The sequence below is a fragment of the Hippoglossus hippoglossus genome, chromosome 2 (genome assembly GCF_009819705.1).
Source record: "Hippoglossus hippoglossus isolate fHipHip1 chromosome 2, fHipHip1.pri, whole genome shotgun sequence".
Taxonomy (NCBI): domain Eukaryota; kingdom Metazoa; phylum Chordata; class Actinopteri; order Pleuronectiformes; family Pleuronectidae; genus Hippoglossus; species Hippoglossus hippoglossus.
Window position 1 is genome coordinate 9,278,075 of NC_047152.1, and position 20,006 is coordinate 9,298,080.

Below are 20,006 nucleotides of genomic sequence, written 5' to 3' on the forward strand. Positions count from 1 at the left end.
CAATTTCAAATTGATTCCCAGCCCTTTTGAATGTGTTAGATTTAGTATATTTAAAGTTTAAAGTTTATAAAGATCCTCTGAAGCAGCGTTCGGACCAGGAGCTGCTCTGCCCCCCCCTCACCACAGGCCTGTGTTCAGTCTTTTATTTTGAAAGGCTTGTATTTGTATGTGTGTGTACACTGTGCTTCCTTATTGCCTTCACGTTTATTCTAATGCTGCAGATGTGGAGATTTTCTGTTGGACTCTGATCATTTTTATGCAGTAAACCGAATCATTCCATTCTTCCACGTACCAAACGCACTGTTACTGAAGTGTGTGTGTCTGTGTGTGTGTGTCTGTGTGTGTGTGTGTGTGCGACCCTTCAAACTGCCAACGCCGGCCCGTCGACAATCGCTCATGGGCAGCACCACGTGAATCCTGATGTTTGATTGTCTCCTGCAGGATGAAATTTCAGCTTTATCCCGACTCAAAGAGAATCATGTTCCCGGTTCTTCTTCTTTTCCTCCAGTGCAGTGCCGGAGTCTTCAGGTCTGAAAAACGAGCGAAGGAAACAAAGTCATTATCTCATTAAATGTATCCGGTTGCTTGAAAAGCTTTTGTGCCGTTTGTGTGTTTCTTGTGAGCAACGTTGAAACCTGGCGTCAGAGCGACGGGAACCGGACACAAGCATTTGTTTTGTCTTTATTTGTTTGGGTTTATTGTCTCATTTCTTCTGTCAAACTATTTTTAATTGTAAAATCCAGAGGAGAAAATGTATCTGTCTTTATATCTTTTATTTCTTATAACCTCAAGTGTCTCACCACAAGGTCCATTTATTTGTGTATTTATGTCTTCGTATATCAAGTAGATTTGTTAGTAATTGTTATTCCAACATTGAGATTTTTCTGACTTGCTCCAGAACAGCTTCTAACTGGACGTCGTCCTGAGATTGTTTCCTTTACTTTCTGATCGTGTACTCGATGTATTTCCTGCTTTACTTCTCCTGTGTTTGTGAAATGAAGTGCGAGTCGGTGTAAATAGAAACATCATCTGTGTGATGTCCTGATGGAGGCTGCGTTGTTCGGAGGGATTCAGTTTCCTGTGAAGTGTAAACTCAGGTTTCCCCCCCTCGCTCACGTCGGCTCTCACAAGGATTAAAGTACACGAGCTGAGTGAAAACATCCTTTTCTCCTGAAAGGTCACAGTGAGATTTGAATGACAGCTTCAAGTCCGGTGCTCATATTACAAACAGAGTTACTTCATATCTGTGTATTCTCCCTCCTAGTACTTGTAGTGTCACAAAATCCTGATTACTTTTTTAACTTTGGTTCATGTTTGATTCCAGGGTTGATTCCAACAACCTCCACTAAGACAGAGTAGTAGGGCGGGCTGTGTGTAGCCTGACGGGCGAAACCCAGGGTCGAGCCCACAGGTGAGTGTGTTCACAGATTCCTTTCTCTGTTCTGGAGACACATGGACACTGAAAACACCTGGAACCAGAAGAACGAGGACAAAAAACCATCAATAACCAGAGAAAGTTGAACACTTACATAAAGATGTTTGAATGGCTGCCGAAAAGTCATGAAATCTGCCATTAAAATAGTTTCTCTAACATTTAATTTCCAGGTAATTGTTTGCTTGGTTAATATCAATGTACTGTAATGATGCTGGAGTGACAGGAACGAGGGAGAGAATGTCTGAACCCTGAAATGTCTTGAGTGTTAGGAGGTGAGATAACGTCTCCGTCCCCTCGGTCCCCTCTTTGACCTCCTCTGTGACCTTCACCTCGCTCCTTCACAGGCTTTTCAGCTTCCAGCGTCTCCACCGGAAACTCTTTCAGGCTGCGTCTCAATGGACGCCTGCCAATCAGCGAGGAGGTTCATCCTGTCAGCGGCGACCCGGACCTGAAAGGAAGAGGATTGTTAACGGTTAACAAGCGCAGAGAGGAACCAACAAAAGGTGACGTGCAAGCTTCAGCTGTTGAAAGACTCCCTGGATGTTGTTGGTTCCATGGATTTTACATTGGTTTACATTCAGAAACCTGTTTATAGTGAAGTGTCGTGTGCAAAACCTGATCAAAACATCAGTTCAATCCCCGTTAGACTGATGATGTTTCTTAAAGCTTCTTAAAAAGAAATGACAGGTGTCTGACCAAGTAGCTCAGTCTGTTAAAGGATGCACTGCTACACCTGAGGTTGCTGGTTCGATTCTTATTACAATCTGTTCTCTAAGAGGCTGAGCTACTTGACCAGAGACACACAAGCCTCTTTCTTTGAGTTCTCAAGTCCAACTCACTGACACTCAGTGAAATTATGAAGTTATACACATGAAAGACTTGAGAAGCCAAAGAAAGAGACTTGTGTGTCTCTGGTCAAGTAGCTCAGCTTCTTAGAAGTTGGACTCATAAGAATCAAACCAGCAACCTCAGAGGTCTAAGTCCTGCTCCAACAGACTGAGCTACTTGGTCAGACACCTGCTGTTTCCTTCTTAGAAGGTTTTCTTTAAAGTCCAGCCCCCAATGCAAACACCCAATGATCTGTTTAAGTCCAACGCTCTATACATATAGAACGTCCGTTAAAACTTTGCCATCATCCTGTAGCGTAGTGGAAAGGCTACAGGTCTTGATGGCAGAAGGTTCTTGGTTCAAATCCCACTGAGTTTAGCTTTAAGTTCTCTTGTGTAGATGCACTCTTCATATAGTACGTCCGTTCATTTAAAGCCATCATCCTCCTGCAGTGTAGTGGAAAGGCTACAGGTCTTGATAGCAGAAGGTTCTTGGTTCAAATCCTGCTATGGTGAGCTTTAAGATCTCTTGTGAAAATTGTACTCTACATATAGAACGTCTGTTAAAGTAATATCATTGTGCTTCTGTAGTGTGGAGGTAATGCTACAGGTCTTTGGACCAGAAGGTTCTTGGTTCAAATCTGACAAAAGACACTTTACCATTCTCCCATGATCCATGCAATTTAAAAGAATTAATTAAAATAAAATATATAAAAAGTGACTTAATTAAACTTAAAAATAAAAAAAGACTTAATTATACTCTGTCTTTATTGCACTCTGCACAATACTTATAATACTTATATTACTAAAAGTATATATTGCATTCTCCCATGCTTCGCATGGGAGAATGCTTTTAAGCTAGTTGAATAGTTGCATTCTCCACATGCTTCGCATGCTTCGCATGCTGCGCATGCGAAGCATGTGGAGAATGCAACTATTCAACTAGTCATGGGAGCCTTGTTCCTTGTTGCCTTGTTCTGGCAGGAGACACATTGTTGGACTCACCCAGACTCCGTGCTTTGCACGGAGACTGGTGAGGACTGGGTTCTTTCACACAGCTATGCATCATCCACCTGCTCCCCTGGATCATCCACCTGCTCCCCTACACTCAACACTTGACACCCTGCTCCAAGGCCAAGGCCAAAGCCAAAGCCAAGGCCAGTTTGGCTCTGGTCAGATTTGAACCAAGAACCTTCAGGAGCCAAGTCCTGCAGCATCTCCTCTAGGCTAGCGGAGGTCTCCTTTAGTCCTTTGAACAGATGTTCTATTTGTCTTGTTCATTTGTATCATGTTAACAATACAAAATTGCCCCCGAATGGATTTGAATGGGAGAATGGAAAACTGTCTGTGGCCAGATTTGAACCAAGAACCTTCTGGTTGTAAGACCTGTAGCGTTTCCTCAACACTGCAGAAGGACGATGGAATAATTTTACCGGACGTTCTATATGTATAGTGCATTTTCACAAGAGAACTTAAAGCTAACAACAGCGGGTTTTGAACCAAGAACATTCTGCTATTAAGACCTGTAACCTCTCCTCTACGCTACAGAAGGACAACGGAATACTTTTAACGGACGTTCTATATGTATAGTGCATTTTCACAAGAGAACTTAAAACTAACCTAGGCGGGTTTTGAACCAAGAACATTCTGCTAGCGAGACCTGCAGCCTTTCCTCTACGCTACAGGAGGATGATGGAATGTTTTTAACGGATGTTCTATATGTACAGTGCGTTTTCACTTGAGAGAACAAGTTTAATGAGCGTTGGACCCAGAACATTCTTTATCCTGACCAAGTTGCTCAGTCTGATAGAGGATGGACTAAGCAGTCTGAAGTGGTGGGTTCGATTCTTATGAGAGTCCATCTTCTAAAAAGCTGAGTTATTGACCAGAGACACACAAGTCTCCTTCTTTGGGTTCTAAAGTCTTTCATGTGTATAACTTCATAATTTCACTGAGTGTCAGTGAGTTGGACTTGAGAACTCAAAGAAGGAGGCTTGTGTGTCTCTGGTCAAGTAGCTCAGTTTTTTAAAGGATGGACTTTCATAAGAATCGAACTCATGACTTTCAGTTGCAAGTCCATCCTCTATAGGACTGAGCTACTTGACCAGACAGACAATTCTTTCTCTTTGGGTCCTCAAGTCTTTAATCTGAGCGTTGGACTTCAACAGATCATTGGGTGTTTGCATTGGGAGCTGGACTTTAGAGAAGAAGCTTCTAAGAAGGAAACAGCAGGTGTCTGGTCAAGTAGCTCAGTCTGTTGGAGCAGGACTTTTTTACCAGTTTTCAGACGACATACTAACCTACCCCTAAGTCTAACCCTTTTTAAAATCATGTCTTATGCATGGAGTAACTGTCTCCTGGGCACCTTCATCACCCAGGACCTGAAGTGGGAACTGAACACTGGATCCTTCACCACAAAAGCCCAGCAGAGGGAGCACTTTGCAGCTGAAGACGTTCAACCTGCCAAAGACGATGATGGTGAACTTCGATTCTGAGTCTGATAGAAAACTATGTGCTCTAAAATGTGATTTAAAAAGTCACAGTATAGTATGTGGTCTAAAACCTCTCCAGGACCTGAACCTCTCCAGGACCTGAACGTCTCCAGGACCTGAACGTCTCCGGGACTCTGAGGTGCAGGTCAGATTGGGGCCGACCCCTCCCTCCCTGCTCATGGACTCTGGCAGGAGGCTGCAGGTCATCAGAACCACAAGCTCCCACCACAAAACCAGTTTGTTCCTCGGCTGCTCATCAACAAGACCTGAGACCTTATCACTGGACTGGTGATGACACTGTACTATGACATTTTTAACAAATATTAGACCATATCGTTTTCTATCAGAATCAGAATCGAAGTTCACCATCATCGTCTTTGGCAGGTTGAACATCTTCAGCTGCAAAGTGCTCCCTCTGCTGGGCTTTTGTGGTGAAGGATCCAGTGTTCAGTTCCCACTTCAGGTCCTGGGTGATGAAGGTGCCCAGGAGACAGTTACTCCATGCATAAGACATGATTTTAAAAAGGGTTAGACTTAGGGGTAGGTTAGTATGTCGTCTGAAAACTGGTAAAAAAAGTCCTGCTCCAACAGACTGAGCTACTTGACCAGACACCTGCTGTTTCCTTCTTAGAAGCTTCTTCTCTAAAGTCCAGCTCCCAATGCAAACACCCAATGATCTGTTGAAGTCCAACGCTCAGATTAAAGACTTGAGGACCCAAAGAGAAAAGATTGTCTGTCTGGTCAAGTAGCTCAGTCCTATAGAGGATGGACTTGCAACTGAAAGTCATGAGTTCGATTCTTATGAAAGTCCATCCTTTAAAAAACAGAGCTACTTGACCAGAGACACACAAGCCTCTTTCTTTGAGTTCTCAAGTCCAACTCACTGACACTCAGTGAAATTATGAAGTTATACACATGAAAGACTTTAGAACCCAAAGAAGGAGACTTGTTTGTCTCTGGTCAATAACTCAGCTTCTTAGAAGATGGACTCTCATAAGAATCGAACCCACCACTTCAGACTGCTTAGTCCATCCTCTATCAGACTGAGCAACTTGGTGAGGATAAAGAATGTTCTGGGTCCAACGCTCATTAAACTCGTTCTCTCAAGTGAAAACGCACTGTACATATAGAACATCCGTTAAAAACATTCCATCATCCTCCTGTAGCGTAGAGGAAAGGCTGCAGGTCTCGCTAGCAGAATGTTCTTGGTTCAAAACCCGCCTAGGTTAGTTTTAAGTTCTCTTGTGAAAATGCACTATACATATAGAACGTCCGTTAAAAGTATTCCGTTGTCCTTCTGTAGCGTAGAGGAGAGGTTACAGGTCTTAATAGCAGAATGTTCTTGGTTCAAAACCCGCTGTTGTTAGCTTTAAGTTCTCTTGTGAAAATGCACTATACATATAGAACGTCCGGTAAAATTATTCCATCGTCCTTCTGCAGTGTTGAGGAAACGCTACAGGTCTTACAACCAGAAGGTTCTTGGTTCAAATCTGGCCACAGACAGTTTTCCATTCTCCCATTCAAATCCATTCGGGGGCAATTTTGTATTGTTAACATGATACAAATGAACAAGACAAATAGAACATCTGTTCAAAGGACTAAAGGAGACCTCCGCTAGCCTAGAGGAGATGCTGCAGGACTTGGCTCCTGAAGGTTCTTGGTTCAAATCTGACCAGAGCCAAACTGGCCTTGGCTTTGGCTTTGGCCTTGGCCTTGGAGCAGGGTGTCGAGTGTTGAGTGTAGGGGAGCAGGTGGATGATGCATAGCTGTATGAAAGAACCCAGTCCTCACCAGTCTCCGTGCAAAGCACGGAGTCTGGGTGAGTCCAACAATGTGTCTCCTGCCAGAACAAGGCAACAAGGAACAAGGCTCCCATGACTAGTTGAATAGTTGCATTCTCCACATGCTTCGCATGCGCAGCATGCGAAGCATGGGAGAATGCAACTATTCAACTAGCTTAAAAGCATTCTCCCATGCGAAGCATGGGAGAATGCAATATATACTTTTAGTAATATAAGTATTATAAGTATTGTGCAGAGTGCAATAAAGACAGAGTATAATTAAGTCTTTTTTTATTTTTAAGTTTAATTAAGTCACTTTTTATATATTTTATTTTAATTAATTCTTTTAAATTGCATGGATCATGGGAGAATGGTAAAGTGTCTTTTGTCAGATTTGAACCAAGAACCTTCTGGTCCAAAGACCTGTAGCATTACCTCCACACTACAGAAGCACAATGATATTACTTTAACAGACGTTCTATATGTAGAGTACAATTTTCACAAGAGATCTTAAAGCTCACCATAGCAGGATTTGAACCAAGAACCTTCTGCTATCAAGACCTGTAGCCTTTCCACTACACTGCATGAGGATGATGGCTTTAAATGAACGGACGTACTATATGAAGAGTGCATCTACACAAGAGAACTTAAAGCTAAACTCAGTGGGATTTGAACCAAGAACCTTCTGCCATCAAGACCTGTAGCCTTTCCACTACGCTACAGGATGATGGCAAAGTTTTAACGGACGTTCTATATGTATAGAGCGTTGGACTTAAACAGATCATTGGGTGTTTGCATTGGGGGCTGGACTTTAAAGAAAACCTTCTAAGAAGGAAACAGCAGGTGTCTGACCAAGTAGCTCAGTCTGTTGGAGCAGGACTTAGACCTCTGAGGTTGCTGGTTTGATTCTTATGAGTCCAACTTCTAAGAAGCTGAGCTACTTGACCAGAGACACACAAGTCTCTTTCTTTGGCTTCTCAAGTCTTTCATGTGTATAACTTCATAATTTCACTGAGTGTCAGTGAGTTGGACTTGAGAACTCAAAGAAAGAGGCTTGTGTGTCTCTGGTCAAGTAGCTCAGCCTCTTAGAGAACAGATTGTAATAAGAATCGAACCAGCAACCTCAGGTGTAGCAGTGCATCCTTTAACAGACTGAGCTACTTGGTCAGACACCTGTCATTTCTTTTTAAGAAGCTTCTTCTTCTATGTCCAGCCCCCAATGCAAACACTCAGAGCTGGTGAATTCCTCCACTCACATTAAAGAGCCAAGAACCCAGAGACAGAGGCTGAAGTGTGTCTGGTCAGGTATCTCAGTCTGTTAGAGGAAGGACTTGCAGACCTGGAGTCGTGGGTTCAATTCTTATGGGACCCAGTGAATTTATGAAGTCAAACAGTCTGATGAGACAGTTGAAAGCTTCATGAGAGGATCTTTGTTTGTGTTGGGTCAAGTAGCTCAGTCAGATGACAGTAGTCTGGTGATTCTGTAGCTGTGAGTTCAAGTCTTGTTCATGGAAACAGAACAAGACTGAGGTTTGATTCTTATGCTCTGGGAGATTGAAGTGAAAAGATAAAGGCACCACGAGAAGGTTGGTGAACGCGAAGGGGACTCGGTGGCGTGGTGGATTGGTTCACATCTGCAAGGATGTACCTGTGAGGAGCTAGTTCGAATCCTCACCGTGGCTGATAACCGGAGCGTGTTTGTGTTTGTCTGTGTGTCTGTCTGTATGTGGGTGTCGGTAACGGGTGTGTCTGTGTGTCTGTGTGTTTGTGTGTCTCTATGTATGTATGTATGTGGGTGTTGGTGACGGTGGAACTGGTGGTGGGGGTGAGTACCAGGGGGAGGCCGTGTCTCCCCCGGCCCTCCAGAGAATCAGGAACAAGTGGTTATCGAAGGAAACACAGAAACCGGCTGAATTTTACTGAAACATTTATTTAATATTATTATCTGTAAACCACATACACAGAAAAAAGGTTTGTGGGGTCTCCTCTCGATAACTACCACCTGAAATAGCAACCCATAGATTAGATCTTCTGATTGTTTGATGAGTCACAGCAGTTTCCACTATTAACATGTTAACAATGAAAAAGCTGCGGCGACACGTCAAACACGCAGAAGATCCAATAAATGTGTTGATATTTTAAGCAGTAGTCACCAAATGATGGGTCCATGGGCTCCGGCTCCGGCGGCTCCAGCGGCTCTGGCTCCCTCTACCTCCATCTCTGGCTAATGACAGTAGCAAACAAAACAAACTAATGAGACGAGTTTTCCTCAACAACACATGTTAACAATGAAAAAGCTGCAGAAACACATGAACACACAGAATATCTAATAAATGTTATGCTATTTTATGCAATAGTCACCTCATGGTGGCCCCCGGCAGCAGCTCCGGCTCCTGGTGGCTCCGTGGGGGGGGGGGGTCTCCTCTCTGTAACTGCTGCCTAAAATAACAAACCATTGATTTGAGATTATTATTAACTGACTTTTCATGCTTCAGATAATCTAACAATCTCACATACAATTAGAATCATACAATTACAATATAATTCAAATCCAAATGTTACAGTTGAATTTTACTTTTACAAGCAAACACAAATCAACATAATGTTTCTGCATTGTTCAAACACAGTGAGGACGTATATCACATCATTGATCTGCATCAGATTTGTGTTTGTCCTTCTCTGCTCATAAAGAAGAACTAATATAAAACTGTCTCAATGATTTGCTCTGTTGATGGAAACAGAAGAAACAATAAACCAGAAAGTCAGGGAGACAATTGTTGCTTCAGTTTGTCAACTGTGATGTTTATTATGATCATTATTATCTATATCTATAGATATATTGGTATTTATGATGGTAAATTATATATATTATGGGTTTGGTAGGGCTGGGTGATAAAACACTATCAATGCAATGACTTTAGTGACATCTAGTGGTGAAGTTGCATATTGCAGCCTCCCCTTCCAAACATGACAGAACGTGTGGTAGCTTCAGTTGTCATAGAAACTCAAAAGATGTTTAGTTTGTCCAGTCTGGGCTACTGTACAAAAAAACATGGCGGCCTCTTATAAAGTATTTAAATATAAAGTATTTAATATAAAGTATTTAATATAAAGGCCCTTTGTAGGGTAAAGAAAACAACAATTCATACAAGATGAAAAACATAAAAAAATATCTTGAAATAGAATCATATATTCAGAGTTTTACTTTGGTTGTACAACCGGAGGTGGAAAGTGGAGCAGCCTACAGATGAGTTGACTTAGTCAATTGAATGAATTGAATGGATCCTGTGTTATTTCTCCTCACTGAGTTCACACAATACAAATCTATTAAATCAACATGTATTGAACTTGTTACTTTGATATTGATGAAAATTAAAAGCTGATCATTATTGTCACAGTTAGAAACAGCTTCTTTCTGCTCCAGACACAAGTTTCTCTCTTTTACTTCCCATGACTGAACAACTGGTGCCAGGTGAGGTTAGCTTGTGATGCTAGCTTAGCTTAGCATTCCCATTAGAAACTAACGAGACGAGTTTTCCTTTCAAACACAAGTTAACAATGAAGAATGTGCAGCGACACGTCCAACACACAGAAGATGTAATAAATGTGTTGATGTTTTAAACAGTATTCACCTCATGATGGATCTATGGCTCCGGATCCTGCAGCTCCGGCTCCATGCGGAAGTACCGACTGGCAAACCGGAAGTGGAGGATCCCAATGGTGTATATGGAGATGGAGGACTTGGACTATACCAAGTCAGGTGGACTCGCGGGGGTCACACACTGACGACATACTATACTATGACTTTTTTTTAAAAAATCTTATTTTAGACGACATACTAACCTATGACATTTGTACTATATCGGATAAGAAAACTTTCTTATGATTAAAGCCACTTTTTAATCTTTAATGTTACATTTCCACGGCAGTACACGAGGTGGATGGTTTTTTTGCACAGGTCATTTAAACACATTTCATGTGAGATTCCTTCAGCATCACTCCATCCACCTGCTGAGCCGGTGCTCACCCTCTTTCCTTCAGTGTCACCCCAACAAACCTACTTGATGTCACCACGACCTTTGACCCAGGACACCCTGAGGGGGGGGGGGGGGGGGGGCGCTGACACTTTATTCAAATCAACCAGAAATATAGTCATGAGATGAAAATATACAGTGATGCGGTGTCGCTCACCTGTTTTGATGGCGACCACCTCCGTCTGCAGACCAAACCTGGTTCTCAAACTGAACCAATAAACCTGGTGATTAACATTCACAGAATAAACGTTTCATTCACGTAAAACGTACGATATTTGCCTCCGGAGTTAAACTATGAGTTCACATGTAACTAACTTAATAAAATACGAGCAGTGCGTTTGAAGTAGTAAGCCAGAGAAATGCAGTACATCCTCCCAAAGAGTAAATATTCAGAACAGAAATCTGCTTTCGTTGCATATGTACACACATCTGTCTTCTGTCCATCGTGTCTCAGAGATCTGGCGCCATCTGCTGTCCACAACACGCACTGTCACACACCACATGTCGAAAAACAAGAAACACATCGAGTTACAGTTGAATAACACATCGTGTAGACACGAGACTTTCAACACTGACACAGATGGAGGTATTTATAACATGTGAGTCACTATTCAGTTCAATTACTACAGTGTTATGAGTGTTATGTATAGAGTGTGTGCGTGTTCCAGCTCAGTCTGTATATATACACGTGTGTTACTGTAATACCACCATAACTGTCTGTCGTGTTTATTGAAACAGGACGATACACAGATAAAGAAATAAAGATACACAATGAAAAGTGATTTGACTGAAACGGTTCCACAAACAAAAGACAGAAATGACCCTGAGTGTAAAAAACAAAACTACAGGTCGTCGTCCTCCTTCAAAAAGCTGCAAAAACCTTTTATTTTGCAGGTTTTTCCAAATAAATAAATGTAGTTTTTGTAATATCTACATGTAAGTGTCATAAAATACCCTATTTCCGTTCAATACTATCACATCGATCATTGTAATTATTAACAAATCACTTGATTTTAGATTAGACTCCACGAATTCCTCTGGTGTGGAGTTTATTGCACGATTAGATCAACTCTGGTCAATTTCTAGAGTAATTACATTCAATGAATAACTAATAATAATTGGCTATAATTACATTATAACACTAATTAAAGCTGCACTTGACGTAACAAGGTTTTTTAGTTCGTTCAAAAATAAAACATTCAAGTGTTCAACTGCTCTGACAGTCCTGCCTGTGACCTCCAACATATACATTCAACTGTTTGTTGAAATCACTATGAAACTACTTGTATGTACAGATTCTACTTACATATAATACAGTGGTTGTGATGTTAGTACTAACTACTGAGTATGAATTAGAAAATAAATATGAACCACAGAGTAATAATCGTCCCACACACACACAGGGTCTGGATGGTAACTCGGGGGGGGGGATCACGACGTGGCCGACATGCTGGCAAATGTTCAGTCTTTTTATACAACAGAGAATCAGCTGAATGTATTCCACTGGTGAAGCCAAACTCCGGCTGTTCCCATGATTCCGCCGCCTTCTTCCGCCACCAGAGGGCAGCAGTCACCCACGTCCTCCACAGTGCGACTCATCCTCTTGATCTGAATTCGATTTGCACGAGCTGCTTCTCACTTCTCGTGTTAGACGTTGAATCACTCTTTCTCGTCCTGAAGGTCCAGGAATTCTCCGTCTCTCCGGATAATCCCACCGAGCTTCCTGCAGCAGCAGCCGCACTCAGACTCTGATGATGCTGATGGAGGAGGAGGCTCTGTGCAGCTGCAACCACAATACAACGACAAACACATGAGTCACACACACAAAGAGACACAACATGAGCCTGACTCACAAACCTCAGGACGACAGGAGTGTGGCTCAGGTTCTCGTGCACCGCCGCTCGACCTGGTGAACGCCACATACGTCTGTCAGAGGATTTATGATCCAATCAACGAGCGGCTCCACTTGTGCACGACAGCTTGACATTTAAGAAGACGTCCCATCGGACTCGGGTCAGACTCAGTTTAACTTAATTTGCTTTGTGCTTTTCTGTTTCTGGGACGATGAAAACATGTTTTTAATAGATTAAATAAGCTCATCATTACATTTTAAACTCAGTTAATCTTCGCCCACAGCTTTAAAGTTTATTCTGAATTCATCCAGTGCAGCCAAACTTCATTCAACAGTTTTCAAATGTGTTAAGACTTCTATAATATTTATATATTTTAAAATTAGAGCTGGAATTAGAGGAAATCTGCAGTCAGAGACTTTTCTAACTTCCTCTCTCCGGTTCTTTCTTTCTCAGAGATCTCAGGGGAACTGAGAAACCTCTCTGAACTTTGACTGTTCTGCTTTTTGATGTGAGTTTTCTCTGCTGCTGTGTTTGTGTTCACATGAAGTCGGGTCGGAGCTCTTCCTCGCTGCCAGGTGATAACCAACATCTTCACAGAGCCACAGTGTCACGCTGCTCGTTTCTACTGATGCACGGCAACAACCAAACGAGCGTCTGAAGGTAGCTCTGCGTTTCCAGCTGAGCTGTTTTATATTTAGCTTTGGTAACGGCTGGTTGCTAGGAGACCTCTGACGCAACTACAAAAGAGCCTTCAGAGGAAACTGAACATTCCGGGCAGCCAGGAACGATGGTGCATTAAAACTGAGGAGAAGAAGTTGAGGAGGAGAAATGTGTCACCCTGCTGCTGCGTACGTCTCCGTTGTGGTAGACGGGCGAGCTGCCGGCCGAGGCGTTGTAGTAGGTGGTGGTGGCGCGGACCAGCGGCCGCTTGGCTTTCTCCTTGCTGCTGCTGGTGTCGTTGTCTTTGATGATGTCATACTGTCGGCAGAACAGGGCGATGACGGCTGAAACACAAAGTCAAACAGAAAGAGACAAGAGATGTAAACAAAGTCACGACAGCATTTAGTGATGTCATCGATATGGATTACTGAACGGGGCCAGACACAAAGAAACAAACACAAAACGACAACAAAGAGACAAAAGTGACCAAGAAAGGACACAAAACAACTAGAGAAGACTCTTTGTCCTCTTGATGGGGAGGTGCTGATGATGAAGGTGATGAGAAACTCGTCGTCCTCCACACACACACACACACACACACACACACACACACACACACACGGTGGCTGACCTGCCCACAGCAGCAGCACCGTGGTGATGATGAGCAGCTCCCCTGTCTGAAGTTGAGGAGTCATTCCCAGACCTTCCATCGCCGGTTCATCTGAGGACCAATCAATATCCAGCTCTGTCAAACGTCAACAACACAACAACCACACGTGTGTACTGTGTGTACCGTGTGTACTATGTGTACTGTGTATACCGTGTGTACTGTGTGTACTGTGTATACCGTGTGTACTGTGTGTACTGTGTGTACTGTGTGTGTTTATTTACGCTGGTCCAGGACTCCGACTGGATAATGGTCAGTTCTCTCCAGAGTCCTGAAGTGGACGGCGCGGCTGGGTTGGCTGTCAGCGTGCGGCCCGACGGACTGCACCTGAATAAAGAAGAACAACAAAGCACTGCTCATATTCTGAGGGAAACACTGAAGATAGAAACACTCCCGGCCCGTCATTAACCGAGGCCGTCGTGTTATGTAATGGCGTGCGAGAGGGCGTGTTTAACGAGCGATGAGCTTTTGTGTTTGGCCTCAGTCCCGGATTATCACCGGAGGACAAATGGTGCTGGGAACGAAGACGCAGAGTCGGAGCTCGAAAGATAAAAGGGGAGAAGAAAGAGAAAATCCATTAGAACAGAAAGAAATAAACACGTGTGAAGGTGGATTTCTCCTTTGAGCAGAACACAGACGTTTGGAGCAGAGTGTGAAAACAGTCCTGGAGTTTGATCCCTCTGGAAAACCATTCAACTCTGCACACAGAAATCCTCTCCTCTCTCCTTCCTGTTACTTTCCTCCCGTCCACAGGGAGGTCAGAGGTCAAACTTCAGCCCCCCCTGACGCTGGCGACACTTCAGCGCTCGGTGACACTTCCCCGGGACGTCTGCCTGCTGACGAGCACATTCAACACGAGTCCTCGGGCTGAAGGACGGACTCTGTTTGGGTCTATTAAGCTGTGATGGATTATGAAAAGTTCATCAGAGTCACATTAGACGCTCGTCCCTCAAAAGAGCAGCTTCTTATTTCAGCCACTTTGAACTGTGATGACTAAGAAACGGGCTTTGATCGACATGAAAGCCACTGAACGTTAATTAAACACAGAGGAGGTTCATGAAATCAGATCATTTGTAAAATCACATTTATTATTAATAAAGTTCTTTGACTGAAGCGGCTCTGCACGTATCTCAGTTCTCTTTATAGCAGATTTCACATTTTAAGTCCACCGTGTGTGTCTGTGTGTGTGTGTGTGTGTGTGTGTGTGTGTGTGTGTGTGCGCGTTCCCACCTGGACGCTGTAGTGTGTGTCCTCGTCCAGGTCCCACAACACACACCAGCGGCTCGACGTGTTCACCTCTCGGATGGAGCGCTGCATCAGGCCGTCCTGCCTCTGGAGACAAATGTGCAAACACAAGAAAGTGCACGTTTGTATGCAGAGTGCACACACACACACACACACACACACACACACACACACACACACACATTTAGCATGTTAATGGCGGACAATCTTTGGTATTGATTATTGTATTTGGTCTGAAAAAGAGGTCAAATCCAGGCCTGTTTCTAATTTTACAGCAGAATTAATTCAGTGCATCATCTCTCTATTTCCTGACATGTTATAAATGCAAACACAAGTCTCCTCCCGTAACAGCTCCATCACTTCCTGCCCCACTGGGGGAAATTAGGTCTGAAGGCAAGTTAACAGAGGAAATCATCGTTTGGAGGAAACAGAAAATGTACAGGCGGGGAAGAGCTGCTGCTCGAGTGCAAGAGTCAAATCCACTGACAAATATTTAACAGTTTAGAATCAAACTGAGGAGGAAGTTTAGAGATTCATCCTGAAGACTTTAGAGAGTGTCAGCGTCGTCCTGCTGCTGAAGGTGAGAAGTTCCCTCTGCGGTGACCAACCCCCCCCCCGGAGTCCGGGAGGAAGTCGGCATCGATGAAGAGCAGCAGAAATAAATCTCACGCCTGCGACTTCAAAACAGAGACTTTGTGCAGAATCAGCTCGGATTTACTTCATTAACGTCGGCTCACATCCATTAACCTTGTGTTTGTCATCGTTTGGGATTCATGGATCAGAATGAGGATTATTGGGAGTTTCAGATGTAGCATCTTAAATTGGGTTACTTCCTCTGTGTGTGTGTGTGTGTGTGTGTGTGTGTGTGCGCGCGTGTGTGTGTGTGTGTGTGTGTGTGTGTGTGTGTGTGTGTGTGTGTGTGTGTGTGTGTGTGTGTGTGTGTGTGTGTGTGTGTGTGTGTGTGTGTGTGCTGTTGCATAATGTGTGAACCTCGGCAGCCGGCGCTCTGGGATTTGGAACAACTTCAGATGAGCTTCTCTTTGAGCACATCCCATCGTCCTGTTTCTCCTTCACAAACACGCGGCTCAGCTCGTTACTGGATATGAGGAATAATCTGCCGGAGCTCCACCTCTGCTGCTTATTTCCAAAAAAGCTGCAGATAAGCTTGATTGAGCTTTTATATAACTGCATTTCTTCACTTCCTTTCTCCGCGACTTCTGATGACTAACAGTCGGAGCACAGGAGATAAAACCTGCATCCACCTGCTCCCACCTCCTCCCTCTATTCACATTTGAGGAAGGACTTTACATAAGTGTATTCTGGGGTTACGGCAGAATATGTTTTACATCCTCTTGTTTTCCAGAAGATGCCACGAGGTTGATGGATGGCAGAGACGTGAGGGAACTTTAAAAGAAAAAGGAGAAAAAGGAGAAACAAGACAAATGAAAAACAAGGCGTCGCCTGTAGATGTTCCTCCTGCGAGGACGAGTCCTGGCCAAATCATTTCCACTAATGGAGACGACTCCCACTCAGAGCTCAGCTAATGTCTGTTTTTGCCAAAAACCGTGGGTGGTAAAGAGTGATTAGAGCGAGCCGAGTCTGCAGCCTCGGCTTCGGGAGATGTGAGATGAGCGAGACGCGGCGAAATATGGGCAGAATTAATGTGAAACGTGGTTTTTGCAGCGATGCAGCCTGGGAAGGGAGGAGGGGGAACGTCTGCAGGACTAATGCAGCTCTGCATTAAACCTCAGGTCGTCTCAATAAACTGAGTCTGCAGGTGGAAATGCAGAATCTGCAGATTGAACATTTGCAGACGACAACCTGCAGAGAAGTTGAGATACTAGTTAACTAACATCATGTTTAACTTTAAATTGAAATAAGTGTGTGGTGGCTTTTCCTCTTTCTAATAATTGAATTTGAATTTAACCATTTGACACTTGGAAAGTTTCTTCCTTTGTCTGCAAACTTCTATAATAAAGAAGATTTGTTTTCTTATTTTCTTCTTCTTCTTATTGCTCAAGGTCCCTGGAAGCTTTTCAATTTTTATGTTTACGACCACAACCGTCTGGTGCTTTCCTTTAAGGAGTCACGTTCAACCCGTCGAGACTCAAAGTGTCTCGGAGCAAAACGCTGACTGTCGACCGGCCTTGTGAATGATGCAGCGCTTTTAAAATCCCCTGCGGACGACGGCAGCGAGAAGCAGAGGAAGAGAAAAAGAGATAAAAGCAGATCTGAAAAGAAACATGATTCAGCTCCGGACGTTTTCTGACCCAGAACCCGACAGCGAGCCAAGTGTCTGGGCGTTCGATTCATAATTCAAATCCTGTCAATTAGCTTCCCTGAATAATGAATTGGCCTTGAACCAAATGAGAGCGCAGAGCGAGAAGAGGCGGGACCAGGGGGGAACGTGGCGAGCGACAGATTGACTCGGTTTAATGAGGAAATTAGTTTTTAGGCTTTTTGCGGATTAAACCAATTAAGAAAAAGTTCAGTTGCCAGTAAAGTAAATATTCTCTCTCTTACACACACACACACACGAAGTGATGACACAGGCTATTGTACTGTACCTGCTGGGAGATGGCGTATCCAATGACAGTGTCTCCCTGAGGGACGTTCCAGGTCACCATGGCTGAGTGCGCCCTCAGCTGGGTCACCGACACATTCACAGGGGCCGCTGGCACAGCTGGTAACACACACACACACACACACACACACACACACACACACACACAAACACGTTATAAGTTGTGAGGGACGGACTGTGAAAAATGTGTCCACGTCCAGTTTGCAGAGCCAAGAAAGAAGTATTTCAGAATAAAAGACACATTTAAAAACGTATTTTTTGTCAAAAGGCCACAAAATGCACAATACTGACAAAAGTATAAGGACACATGAACATTGTGTTTTTACAATATCACTAAAACTTAAAGTAGAGAGAAGGGAGAATGTCAAGAAATGTGAGGACGCGCTTTCACTAAAAAGAAGAAAAACATCTTAAAAGTCAAATCTTCTGGTTCAAAGTTTCTCCCCCTGAGGAAAGTTAAAGAAGATTTCAACCTTTATCTTCTTCAGGCAAATTAATCCATTAAAGATAAATAAAGCAACATGAATAATGAACGTCAGCCTCCGGCCTCTCCTCAGGACTAACGCTCTCTTCTCTGTTGTTTCTACATTCATCCCAACATGTTGCTGTGGGCCTTTTCAATACAGGACAAATACAGTTGAGTTAAAAAGGAATTCAAAGTTAAAGTGAGTAGAGACAAGGTTCAATAAACAAATAAAACTTCTAGAAATTGCCTAAACTTATGTTTTCATCTTTGACAAAGTCATTAAAGCTTGGTGCAGATTTTTTAAACATTTTTGTTGATTTCACAGATGTTTAGACGACTGATATTTGTGAGTGTGTGTGATTTGGTCCAGTGAATAAGATTGTCCTGCATCCGACCTGGACGTCCTGGACGACAAAGCAAATACACACAGATACTCAATCATGCCCACGTTCCCATCAGCATCCTGTCCACGTGTCCTTGAGCAAGACACAGTGGTGAGGACGATTTACCCGTCTCCTCTGTCAATGTGATTCCCTTTCGGATTAAAGAGTCAGCGGAATATCTCAAATGTAAATTAGAGATATTGGAGCGAGGGGAAATAATGCCAAGGACACTTCAGACTGGCATTGAACCCTCACCCTTCTGGTTAGTGGACGACCCGCTCTACCTCCTGAGTAATTCTGACCGCCGCCTTGTTAGGAGCAGTGACATTCAAAACTGAAATGACAGCACCACCTCTCCTCGGCTGCAGAAACAAAGAACCCCTCCTTCCAGGCGGGTGGAGGCGGCGGCAGTGACAGAAAAAGAAACAGTCTGATTCCAGAGCGAGGATTCAGGCTCTGTGGAGTATGACCGTGAATGTCAAGCTCTATCTCGGGCTAACAAGCTAACCACAGCTCATTATGCAAGACAGCCCCCCCCCCCCGCAGGACCCGCTGCTCCTCCGGCCAAAACTGCCTCACATTCATTAAAAGAAAAATCTTTAACACAACAACAACATCGTTTCCCAGAATGCCCTTTGACAGCTTTCTCAAAGCGTTGCACCCAGCGCGCGTAGGTGGACGTGAACGAGGCCGCGTAGCAACAGGAGCAAGAAGGTGGGAGGATTTTTTTTCAGTTGAGAAAAAAGCCCAACCTGTCCTGTGGCTGCAATGCATGCTGGTCTATTTCCTGATCGCGTGGGCGTAGAAATCGGCCGAGCTCTGTGTCAAGTAGCAGCCGTGAGGAGAAGCTGTTCCTCCTCGATTCAGAGAAGCTGACGGCTGTTTTCCACCAAATGTCTGAAACTAACGCCGAGGTTTGGGATGGAGACGCGTAGGAAGCCAAGAAGTCACAATGACCTTGACCTTTGACCCCTGACCCATCAAGTTCTTCCACATCAAACTGGGAAAACCGTTTCTTTACGGAGCTGGATTTGTGTTCACCTGTTGAAACTCCTGTCACGTTATGCGGCTGCATCGACACACACACGCTGAACAGACTTCTGCAATCACATTATACACACCAGCACCGGGGGGATAAGAGGGGCGGCTTTGATGGAGTCAGGAAGACAGAGGAGGAGAGATGCAGATGAGAGAGAGAGGAGGATGAAGGATGACAGGAATATGACAGCGGAGGGGAAGAAGAAAAAGAAAGATGAAGAGGACGAGGAGAGAGAGAGAGCAATTATCTGGGGCCGGATATCAAGAGATGACGAGTGGATTTTTCAGTCTTTTGGTTTTGAGAGAGAAGACGGACGAAGGGCAAAGTGAGATGGATGGACCGAGAGGGGGGGGGGGGGAGAAAAGATCAATGATGGAGGGAGTGGTGGAGAAAAAGCCAGCGATGGAGGAGTAGAATGTGGATATTGATTAAATTATGAAATATAGCACTTCAGGTGGATGTAAAAGCACAGACACACATGTCCTTGGTTCTCCTTCACCTTGTTCAACAGTTTATACTCATCTATCTCTTTTACACATT

General features: G+C 43.8%; 1 protein-coding gene and 3 long non-coding RNA genes across 4 annotated transcripts in view; 2 read left to right on the plus strand and 2 right to left on the minus strand.

The window, feature by feature from the left end:
• The first annotated feature begins 5 nt into the window (after positions 1–5).
• Positions 6–306, plus strand: LOC117775081. The gene is made up of 2 exons (XR_004616174.1): positions 6–55; positions 99–306. It is a non-coding gene; the product is annotated as an uncharacterized LOC117775081 (long non-coding RNA).
• A 7,026-nt stretch (positions 307–7,332) lies between these two features.
• On the plus strand, positions 7,333–9,438 carry LOC117775141. The gene is made up of 3 exons (XR_004616196.1): positions 7,333–7,607; positions 7,841–7,928; positions 9,302–9,438. It is a non-coding gene; the product is annotated as an uncharacterized LOC117775141 (long non-coding RNA).
• Positions 8,718–10,295, minus strand: LOC117775147. Its single transcript, XR_004616200.1, has 3 exons — positions 10,168–10,295; positions 8,897–8,974; positions 8,718–8,759 (listed from the first exon to the last, which is right to left on the minus strand). It is a non-coding gene; the product is annotated as an uncharacterized LOC117775147 (long non-coding RNA).
• Positions 10,296–12,197: 1,902 nt separating this feature from the next.
• Positions 12,198–20,006, minus strand: part of LOC117774989 (fibronectin type III domain-containing protein 4-like) — a 28,332-nt gene continuing 20,523 nt past the window's right edge. Inside the window, exons 3-8 of the mRNA XM_034607761.1 lie at positions 17,562–17,677; positions 14,980–15,081; positions 13,974–14,076; positions 13,714–13,803; positions 13,260–13,426; positions 12,198–12,352 (exon numbers count right to left, since the gene is read on the minus strand). Coding sequence (XP_034463652.1) covers positions 12,311–12,352; positions 13,260–13,426; positions 13,714–13,803; positions 13,974–14,076; positions 14,980–15,081; positions 17,562–17,677 — 620 coding nt within the window. The 3' untranslated portion in view covers positions 12,198–12,310. The remainder of the gene's footprint in view (positions 12,353–13,259; positions 13,427–13,713; positions 13,804–13,973; positions 14,077–14,979; positions 15,082–17,561; positions 17,678–20,006) is intronic.